The following is a 10979-nucleotide window of genomic DNA, read 5'->3' on the forward strand; positions in this document are numbered from 1 at the left end:
ACATCAAAAGGTGACATTCTGTTCAGCAAAGTGCAACAGCTATAGTTAGTTTTCTTTTTCGTTTTGGGATTGTAAAATCAGTCATTTGTCTTCTGTTTGGGAAGAGTTTGTCGTCTCTTTTGGACCGTGCAACATCAATTGTCTTTTTGAATAAAAGTGCAATGTCAATTTAGGTTGTTTTCTTTTTAGGAAAGTCCTACATTAGTAGTTTGTCTTCATTTTAGGAAAGTGCAAAATCCATAATTTGACTTATTTTTCAAGTGCCACATCAATTGTTCGTCGGGGGTGGGGGGGGGGGGGGGGGGGGGGGGGTTGTGTGGAGTGAAAAGTGCAGCATCGATGTCAACTTTTTATAAAATTGCAATTGTCCTCTTTAGGAAAGGAGTTTGCCTTCTTTTTCAGAAAGTTCATAAATACTTAATCGTCTTCTTTAAAGAAAAGTGCTACATCAATTGTTTGTCTTCATTCTAGTAAAGTGTAACACGAATAGTCTGTCTCCTTTTAAGAAAAGTTCAAAAATCAATGGTTTGCTTTCCTTTTTCGAAAGTGCAACATCAAAGTTTGAAACATCAACAAATTATCGTGTTTTTTTTTTTTTTGGGGGGGGGGGGGGGCAACCTCAAGATATTTGTTTCTCGGTTAAAAGAATTCATTTGTTTCATGTCAACGTGAATGTCGGAGTAAACACAAGCTGCCTCCTTTTAAAGGATTCGCACGAGAACATCAAAGAGCATTGTCTCGGACGCGGCGCCCGATCAAATCGGGAAATGTGCGTCTTGTTGCCGTGTTTTCTCTCTCGAACATCTGCGACGAGGCTCGACCGGGACATCTGTTCTGCAAAACGCGAGGCCATAACATTCCCGCTGATCGCTCATTATGGCTGCACACTCCAAATCATCTTCATTTTAGCAGATTTGAAGCGGCTCCATCATGGCTACGTCCGCGACGATTTACTTGGCTTTGAACTGTAAGGAGGTTTTGACAACATAAATACACACACCGTACTCGCATGTAACACAAATTTTGCCCAAACCGTACCGTCTCACACAACTCAAAAATGTATCTTATTTAACGTTTTAACCAATGACATTTCAGTATTTTCACAACAAATACACCCTTTTTGTTAAGGTGCAATAAATGTATGGATCACAATACAAATGGTTCTATTGCTCATCAAATTTTTCATGCTCAATATTTGAACAACACAATCGATACTAGTTTACAGATTCCATACAGATCATTAAGAATTGTCTTTTGTATCACTTGTGTCTTTAATTGCTCCGCTCCTAAAAACCATCGAATGACGAGTCAGAATCGAATTGTTTTTCAAAATCACTCGATGTTTTGCGGTGTTTCTTTTTCCTCCAACCACAATTGTTTGCTTCGTTCATGTCAAATTTCCTCTCAGCTTCTCTGTTGCTTTCTACCTCAACCACTGCAATCACCTTTCTTTTGAACGTTACTGAAAAACTCTTTTTTTTTTTTTTTTTTTTTTCCCCTGCATTTTCGATGTTGCTTTACCAGTACATTTGATAGATAGATTATTATTATTAATTTACAGAATAACAAAATAGAATAGAATGGACTAGAATACACTTGAATGTCAGCTTCGTTTCAGTGAAATGTTCTATTTGATATACACTTACTATACAAAAGGACAAAAGAACTGGATCTCAGGCAAAACTATTGCACTAAAACCTTTAGAAGTGATTTTTTTCAACTGTTTATTTTTGTCTTTTATTTAATTACATTTTTGAACCCCTAAAACTCCAAAACGATGGCAGGTGGCAAAATATAGAGCTGACATATGCGGCACATGAACTTCGTGTGTTTGTGTACGTGTCGCCATGCATTCCCGCGTTCTCTTCCAGGGACTAATAAAGTCCTAAAAGCCACAAGACGTCCTCTCGGTCTCAGTCTCCCTGCGACCACATGAATGGGGTGCGGCGGGAATGGAACAAATGATGTGTGCCTGATCCCGGCCATGTGCAACACGTGTTGGCCGCGCTGGCACCTCGCTTGTGGCGCTCATGGGCCAGGCAGGCCGACTTGTTAGCTTTATGGGCTCTCAAGTGGAAAGAAAATCCTCACAAATGACTTCATTTGGGCATGTTGGGTCAGTCGAGTGCAACTGCCATTAGATTAGTAATGATTAGTATTGTCAATAACCAATTCTGGTTACGTTCCAATTTTTCTGTTGTATACAGTGAAGCCCCGTTCATTGGAGGGGATATGTGCCAGACCCACCCGCGATAAGTGGAAATCTGTGATATAGCGAAATCACGTAACAATATTTTTTTAATAGTTTTACCCCTCCCACGTGCTTTAAATACTTGGGAGTGATAAACAAATAGCCTGAAGCAAGCACGCTTTACCTCTTATTTGCAAAAAGTGTGAGCAAGAGAGTGAGAATTGGCACAAAGGAAAACTTGAAAAACTGTGTTTTCGTAAGTTTAAATGTGTCATATTGGAGGAGTAAAACTATGAAAAACTAAATTTAAATGGCCATTATCTATTAGCACTATTTGCCCTTGTGTGGCAGTAGCACAAAAAAGCTTCAGAAAAGGGGATTAAAAAAAAAAAAAAAAAAAAAAAAGAACATAGTTGGTGGTCTGTTGGGGGCCAAAGCAAAAAAAAAAAAATGAAACACTCACCGTGTTTGTGCCAGGCAGCCCGGTGCCACGCAGCTTTCTGAACCAGGACTGATCAGCACGCTGGTCAGTTCTCGCATGTCGACCTGCACATCCGTCACGTGACCAGGCAGAGGTTTCAGCACTGTCAAAATCTTCTCCGCCAGGCTGTCGCCATGGTGACCGACTGCACCTGATTTGTTTTTGTTTTTTACAATTTATGGGGGGAAAAAAACATTGTTAGAGCATCTGCCTAAGAACTAGTTACATACAAGCCCAATTTAATGAAGTTGGAACGTTGTGTTAAACATAAATAAAAACAAAATACAAATGATTTGCAAATCATGTTCAACCTATATTTCATTGAATACACTACAAAGACAGGATATTTAATGTTCAAACAGGTAAACGTTATTGTTTTGAGCAAATAATCATGAACTTGGAATTTGATGGCTGCAACACGTTTCAAAAAAGCTGGGACAGGCTCATGTTTGCCACTGTGTTTGTTACATCACCTTTTCTTTGAACAACATTCAATAAACGTTTGGGAACTGAGGACACCAATTGTTGAAGCTTTGCAGGTGGAATTCTTTCCCTTTCTTGCTTGATGTACAGCTACAGCTGTTCAACAGTCCGGGGTCTCCGTTGTCATATTTTACGTTTCATAATGCGCCACACATTTTCAATGGGAGACAGGTGTGGACTGCAGACAGGCCAGTCTAGTACCCGCACTCTTTTACTACAAAGCCACGCTGTTGTAACACGTGCAGAATGTGGTTTGGCATTGTCTTGCTCAAATAAGCAGGGGCCTCCGTGAAAAAGACGTTGCTTGGATGGCAGCATATGTTTCTCCAAAACCTGTATGTACCTTTCAGCATGAATGGTGCCTTCACAGATGTGTAAGTTACCCATGCCATTGGCACTAACACAGCCCCATACCATCACAGATGCTGGCTTTTGAACTTTCCGTCCCGATGGTTCTTTTCCTCTTTGGCCCGGAGGACGCGACGTCCACAATTTCCAAAAACAATTTGAAATGTGGACTCGTCGGATCACAGAACCCTTTTCCACTTTGCATCAGTCCATCTTAGATGAGCTCGGGCCCAGAGAAGCCGGCGGCGTTTCTGGGTGTTGTTGATAAATGGCTTTTGCTTTGCATAGTAAAGTTTCAAGTCACACTTACGGATTTAGCGCCGAACTGTATTTACTGACATTGGTTTTCTGAAGTGTTCCTGAGCCCACGCGGTGATATCCTTTACACATTGATGTCAGTTTTTGATGCAGTGCCGCCTGAGGGATCGAAGGTCACGGGCATTCAATGTTGGTTTTCGGCCTCGCCGCTTACATGCAGTGATTTCTCCACATTCGCTGAACCTTTTGATCAGATTATAGACCGTAGCTGATGAAATCCCTCAATTCCTTGCAATTGTACGTTGAGGAACATTGTCCTTAAACTGTTGGACTATTTTCTCACGCACTTGTTCACAAAGAGGTGAACCTCGCCCCATCATTGCTTGTGAATGACTGCGCAATTCCGGGAAGCTCCTTTTAGACCCAATCACGGCACCCGCCTGTTCCCAATTCGCCTGTTCACCCGTGGGATGTTGCAAACAGGTGTTTGATGAGCATTCCTCCACTTTTTTGCCACCTGTCTCAGCTTTCCAGGAACGTGTTGCAGCCATCAAATTCCAAGTTAATGATTATTTGCTAAAAACAAAAAAGTTATCAGTTTGAACATGAAATATCTTGTCTTTGTAGTGTATTCAGTTACATATAGGTCGAACATGCTTTGCAAATCATTGCATTCTGTTTTTATTTATGTTTAACACAACCTCTCAACTTTATTGGAATTGGGGTTGTAATTTATGTATTATAGAAATCACAAAAAAAAAAAACTCAGGAAAACACAGCCCACTAGAACATCTGAAATTTCTAAGGGTTATTAATCAGAGGTGTGTGCTGACTCCCATTTAAGGTAAGTTTGAATGTAACTGAACACAAATTCTGAACACAGTCACATCCCAGTTGTAAGAAGGTGTGAGCACTTGTGCAACCACATTATCTCAGTTGTTTATTTTTACTTTGCCATCTTGAAAATATTTTTGTCAGTTGATTTTTCCACGTTATAGGTCACAATAGTGGAAAAGGTTTTGAAATTACTCCTCTTGGTCTGATTTATTCATATCACACAAACTTGGCATTTAATCAGGGTGTGTAGACTTTTTCTATCTACTACACGTGACCTGGAAAAAGCTGTAAAATACGTACCTGTAAGGTCCATGGTGCGGTCCACAAAGATGATGGAGGCCTTATTGGGGGCCGTTTTCCTTCGGGTCTTGGCCTGGGGGTGACCGGCCAGTTCCCCTGCAATGAGGCGACTCATGGGGCCCACGGCGAAGCTCTCCTCCCTGGTGCCGGTGGCCTCAAACAGGGCATTCAATGCTCCCGCCAGCGCCTTAATCTGCAGCTGAAGCTCGGAGGGGAGTGCGTGCACGTCCACGTCCAGAAGGCTGGCGAAGCGCTTCTTATCTGGCCGCGTGGCATTGAGGGCGCGCAAATCGGGCGGCAGCAGCGGGAAGAGGCGGGCAAAGGCGGGCGCCAGGAGCAGTTGCTGGGACACGAGGGCGAAAGACAGCGGCACGTGCAGGACCTCGGCCGTGTAGTTCATGTCGCCCATCCACTCGCACAGCTTGTCCTCCAGCTGCTCGAAGACGGGCGCGGCGCCGTCCGCTTCCGCCGCCACGTTGTTGGCGAGCAGGTGCAGCGAGTGGGACACGGCCGTGACCACCACGCAGTACTGCAAGTGGCTGAGCGAGATGATGTCCTTTAGGGTGTCCACGGTGCGTCCCTTCAACAAGGTGCTCACCTGGGGGTGGAAAAACATTAAGAAGTAAGCTTCCAGAAATGTTCATGGGTCAGTTTGACCCGCCCTATGTTTGTTTAATCATTAGGGATGTTTGATACCACTTTTTTCAAAACAATACAGGTACTCACTTTTGAGTACTGATCCTGATCACCGATAACACTAGTACTTTTGTTACATAAAATTTTATTGAAAACAATGACTGATAATTGTGAACAAACACCTCTTTCTTTCGTTCACTTTCTAATTGTTCATAATTACCTTCATCTTGATGAAGGCCCAAGTTTCAGCTAAAGAAAAACAGCCCCAAAACGTGTCAAGGTGGAGGGAATTACGAACAGTTCCAAATACCAGTGAGTTATCTTGGTCTCACAAAAACCTGGCATTTTAACGGGGTTGTGCAGACCCTTTTTTTTTTATATCTACTGGTATTTTCAGGGCTGCTTTTTGCTAGGCAGAGTTCATGGGGTAATAAAAAAATAATAATAATAAAATAAATTAATTTTAATTTTTTTGGGGATTCGTTTCACAAGTGTGCAAACCTCTTGCAGTGTCTCTGAATAAAGCAAAACCAAATAAAGCTCAGATGTAGGCTTTTGCTTTGTTTTGCTTTCTGGTTGAAGGTTTTATCCCAACACTGGCTGGTATTTGGAACTGTTCCTAATTCCCTCCATCTTGACTAAGGCCCCACAGTTCAATCTGAAAATCTCCAACACAACAGGTAGTTTCAGTCCCCCTGAAACTGGACACTGAAGTTGGACACTTTCCATGGGAAATAATGACAACAAATGTGAATTTACTGGACATTTCGCGTCGTTTATACAAACAGATATTCATTTCTTCTCGTCTTAGGCTGCCTTTTTTTTAGGCTAACTTGCAGTCGTGCTCATTTCCACTTTACTCATGACAATTCCTGAACATATGCCACACAATTCCGATGGTACGTTTTCCAGGACAACTGTTTGTTATTGTTATCATCGCTCACCACAAACACCGCTTTGGGCTCGTCCTCGCTACACGACTCGAAGCTGGAGAACCGCTTCACGTTTCGGGCTCCGGCTTCGAACAACGCGGCGGCTCCCCCGGCGCTCCAGTGGAGGACTTCCGCGCAGGGGTCGTCCATGAAGACCACCGCCCGGTTCACCTTGGACAGAACCCGGTCCCACATTTGCACCGGGAAGTCCCACACCGCCTCCGGTGTAAGCATTTCGACCACACAAGACAGTCGGCGGCCAAACGAGTGACAGCGTAGCCCGGAAGACAACAAACACGTTGATGACGTGTCAGTGACGCGTCGCGTGTATTAAACGTCACACCAGCGCTGCAGTGTTGTCATGGCGAAGGAGCATTACGCAACAGCATGAGAGCAAGATAGATAGATAGATAGATGGATGGATGGATGGACGGACGGACGGACGGACGGACGGACGGACGGACAGACAGACAGACAGACAGAGAGAGAGAAAGAGAGAGAGTAGAAGCTGCAATAATGTTATGTGCCCAGGCTACATTTAAACATATAATATATACTGATGATGATCATACGCTATAAATACACTAAAGAGTCCTGTATATAATTTTAATTGATGTGGTTTTAAATTATATATTTTCCTCCAGGTATAGACTGTGTTTTATGTATTTACTCGATAAACACCATCCATCCATCCATTTTCTGAGCCGCTTCTCCTCACGCGGGTCGCGGGCGTGCCGGAGCCTATCCCAGCTGTCCTCAGAACTGTGAGGTTGACGCTCTAACCAGTCGACCACCGTGCCGCCTCGATAAACACCGTTATTGTTATATATTAATTTTAAGTACATATATAGTCAGTAGTAGTAGTAGTAGAGGTAGTCGTATATATATATATTTTTTATACATTTACTTTTATATACTGTGTTTAAGCCTATGCATAAAGTATTTAAATAATTTGCGCCTCATGTAGCTAAAAAGGAAGCCAAACTATAATTCAGTGCAGTTGCACACCACTGCAAACAGCAATAAGAAACATATTGTTAAATGAAAACCTCGGACAGTCTCAATCAATATAAGCTGTGCAAGTGTACCTCATTTTCTGCCCACTGTATGTTCTTCAGTATGTGATATAGGCGGTAATTCAAATGAACACGCCATCCTTCTGCTGACGTTCAATTTCATAACATAAGTGGACGTCGGTCAGGTGTATTTCATTTTTAAAGCTCGTTGTAGTTGCCATATATATATATATATGTGAGTGAGTGCAACCCCGCTGAAATGCATCAAATGCTGAAAACAAATTACGTGTGGAACAATGCGAGCTAATTCAAGTCCCGTTAAATCCTCTACAGCGGGCCCCATTCCATTAACACTTCAAATCCACTTCCAGCTGGATTTGAGTGCCATTGAGCCGTGGTGCGTTCAGGATATATCACACCGTAGGAGAGAAGAAAAGCGCCTTGACATAAGTTGCACCTTTAATTCATGGCTGACATGTAAATGTTCGTCTTTTCCCTGTGTATGCAATGGTGCCTTGACTAATGAGTTCAATTTGTTTTGTGACCACACTTGTAACGCAAAACACTCATATCGAATTGAAATGCCATTAATCCATTTAAGCCCCACAAGACCAACAAAGATGTTTGCAATGCACCGTTTGTGTTGACATATATCTGCTGCCGAAAGGGTTAAAACTACCGCAAAATCGATGCTGGGTTTCTGTAGCCCGTCTATCGGCGTTTCGCATCGTGTGTTAGCGTCAAGCTAGCGGACTTTCGTAAAGTAAAGTTACGTGCGTTGGTTCAATACACAACATGTCATTTTCTTTGTTGAACCTTTCGTTTTACAGTCAACCTCAACTGGGAGCAGCTTGAAGAAAGCGTTCTGCAAGAATTGTTCACGCGCAACTCAAGACAAAAAAAACAATAAAATGGCTGAGTGATGGCTCGCATCTTGACAAATCTGGAAGTCGGGCCACTCGTCAGTGGAGGTACCGCTGTATTTATTTGTATTCCCTACGCTTGACTAACTAATCATGACAGAAAGGGGTTTGTGTCGCTTCTGTGTGCGTGTGTGTGAACATGCTTGGCGGGGGTGTAAATGTGATGACTATAAAGAGCTTGTTTGGCGAAGACGAGCCAAGATGACCCAGTTAAGGAGTTTTAATGCGTTAATGGAGCCGCGGGGGTTGTCATGGGGACGTAAGGGAGCGAGATCAGGATGTGGCCTCTTTTCTATCTGTTAAAAAAACAACAACGTTATATAAATGCGCGTCTGACATCACACCCGGACGTCATTTAAGGCGGACGCCATCAATTCTAACTCTGGTTCAGATTTGGGAAAGCATTTTTCCAGAGTTAAATTGTTGTCATTGCGAAACGCAAATGTGCTGCTATTTTTTTTGTCATATTTGAACAGTTATTAAGCCATTGTTGATAGTCAAACAAAAATAAAACAGTCTTCACATTGACAATGAATGATAGAGGCGTATTGGGAATAATGTGATTTGTGATTATTTTGTAATATGTGTAAAAAGTGTAAAGTGTAAAATTAACTACTGTTAATAGAAAAATGCAAGCTATAAATAAGATAGACATTTGTTTTATGTCCCCAGGCTACATTTGAATACGAGTATGTGATGACTGTTGGACACTACATTAGGTACAGCCATATTATCATTTGAGCTCCAATACTGTGCTTTATTGTTGTTGATATTATTGTAATTATTTTGGTTCTATATTTATTAATTTTTATTTTAAATCAGATATTTTGCTCAATGCAATTATTTTATGAATCTTATTGAATCCAAATGTTTATATACATTATAATATTTACTGATTTATTTACAATGCATTTTATTTTAAATACATATATCTAATTGTACCAGTAGTTATTTCATTACATTTTAAAAAAAAAAAGACAAAAAAAGACTGGCATCCAATATAACCATTTTATTTATTATTTATCATTTTTAGCGGTACCATGCATGGAGCCACTACAGCCTAGCTACACTAACGGATAAGAAACTCCATGGATTGGTGATGAAGTTAGTTAACACCTATAGCTGGCAACACTAAAAGACAAGTATGTTATGTTGTCTTTTTGTTATGATCAAAAAAATTAGGGTTTGATTCTCTCTTAATAGTATAGTTTGATGATGTATCCTGTATGATATTGTCTTGTAGATGTATTTGACTGCTTTTTGATATCATGGCCAGGGGACTACAGATGAAAACTAGCCTTCTGGCTAATTCGGGCTTTTTTAACCATGTGTACTTCATGTGTTTTATGAAATTGCATTGTCCCCTTTCAAAAATAAACTGAAACTGAAACTGAAGTGCTGGCTCCACGAGAGAAGAAACCATCCTGGACAGGTCGCCAGCCAATCACAGCGTACGTATAGATGAACAATTCTGCTATAGATATAACATTACTTTACTTAAAAACTGTGTAAGGCACCAGTGAATTCAGTAAACAACGGAGATGTTCTTTATTTGTGGTGTTCCACAGGGCTTGTTTCTTTTCCCCATGCTATTCTCAATCTACATGCAACTACTTGGCCAAGTTGTTCCCAATTATGATAGATGTCCAGCCATCCATTTTCTATACTGCCTTCCCTCGTTAGCGTAGCAGGTGAACTGGGGCCCATCGTGCACATAGACAAGCACTTATACTCACATTCACACCTATGGACAATTTAGAGTCTTCAACAAACTTAACATGCATGTTTTTGGAATGTGAAAGGAAGCTGGAGTACCCGGACAAAACCCACGCAAGCACGGAGAGAACATGCAAACGTCACGTGGGAAGGCCAGAGCCGAGATTCGAAACCCGAACTTCAGACTGTGAGGCAGATGTGCTAACCAATAATCCACGGTGCCGCCTACTAAGAGCTCATTTAACCATTTTCAGAAATCGACAAGATATCAAAAGATTTACTTGGGTTTATGATTTCACAAATGATCCAAAAACCCAACTATTTGTTTACGAGATATTAAAAACTCAAATTTCCATAATATATCCTCTTTAAATTGTGGGGGGGGGCCACACAACTGATAACTAAGTGTGTTGCGTTTCTTTCGGTCTTCATGATGAAATGTTGAAATGTTGTTTGCTGAGTGAACACGGAGCAGCCGACAATCACGTTAAATAGCCTCGAAGTGGATGTGCAGCGGCCAATTCCATTTGTAATAATGCACAAATGGCTAACGTTTGATTCTTTTGTACCACAGCCTCGTGATTTAGCAACACCTCTCACAGCCTGAGAGACGGAATGAATGGGATTTTCCTCTTATGATGCTTTAGGGCGGCTTCAGGGCCTCCTATATTTAGCTATAATGAAATAATAGCGCTAGTTCGAGTACAGTGAACCCTCACGATTTGCGGGGGGGGGTTAGGGACCAAGCCCCCGCAGAATCATTTGCAAATAGCAGACCCCCCCCCAAAGAATCCCAAAAGTAATTATAATTGCCTATATTGATGGTTGAAACACGACATACACACCAAACTGTGGTCT

The 10979-nt window shown here is 41.7% G+C and overlaps 1 protein-coding gene and 1 long non-coding RNA gene across 4 annotated transcripts in view; one reads left to right on the plus strand and one right to left on the minus strand.

Annotated features, from left to right (window-relative positions):
• The window catches only part of scfd2 (sec1 family domain containing 2), a 102139-nt gene extending 95349 nt beyond the window's left edge, over nt 1-6790 (minus strand). Inside the window, exons 1-3 of one of the 3 annotated variants that reach the window (XM_061778350.1) lie at nt 6479-6790; nt 4899-5496; nt 2655-2823 (exon numbers count right to left, since the gene is read on the minus strand). In XM_061778350.1, the coding sequence (XP_061634334.1) occupies nt 2655-2823; nt 4899-5496; nt 6479-6700 (989 nt within the window). In that variant the 5' untranslated portion in view covers nt 6701-6790. The remainder of the gene's footprint in view (nt 1-2654; nt 2824-4898; nt 5497-6478) is intronic. The other 2 variants (XM_061778349.1, XM_061778348.1) reach the window with 2 other exon arrangements.
• Nucleotides 6791-8241: 1451 nt separating this feature from the next.
• On the plus strand, nt 8242-10084 carry LOC133480402 (uncharacterized). Its single transcript, XR_009789256.1, has 4 exons — nt 8242-8453; nt 9078-9124; nt 9802-9856; nt 9974-10084. It is a non-coding gene; the product is annotated as an uncharacterized LOC133480402 (long non-coding RNA).
• Nucleotides 10085-10979: the final 895 nt, after the last annotated feature.

The sequence above is a fragment of the Phyllopteryx taeniolatus genome, chromosome 7, assembly GCF_024500385.1.
Source record: "Phyllopteryx taeniolatus isolate TA_2022b chromosome 7, UOR_Ptae_1.2, whole genome shotgun sequence".
In the NCBI taxonomy this organism is placed as follows: domain Eukaryota; kingdom Metazoa; phylum Chordata; class Actinopteri; order Syngnathiformes; family Syngnathidae; genus Phyllopteryx; species Phyllopteryx taeniolatus.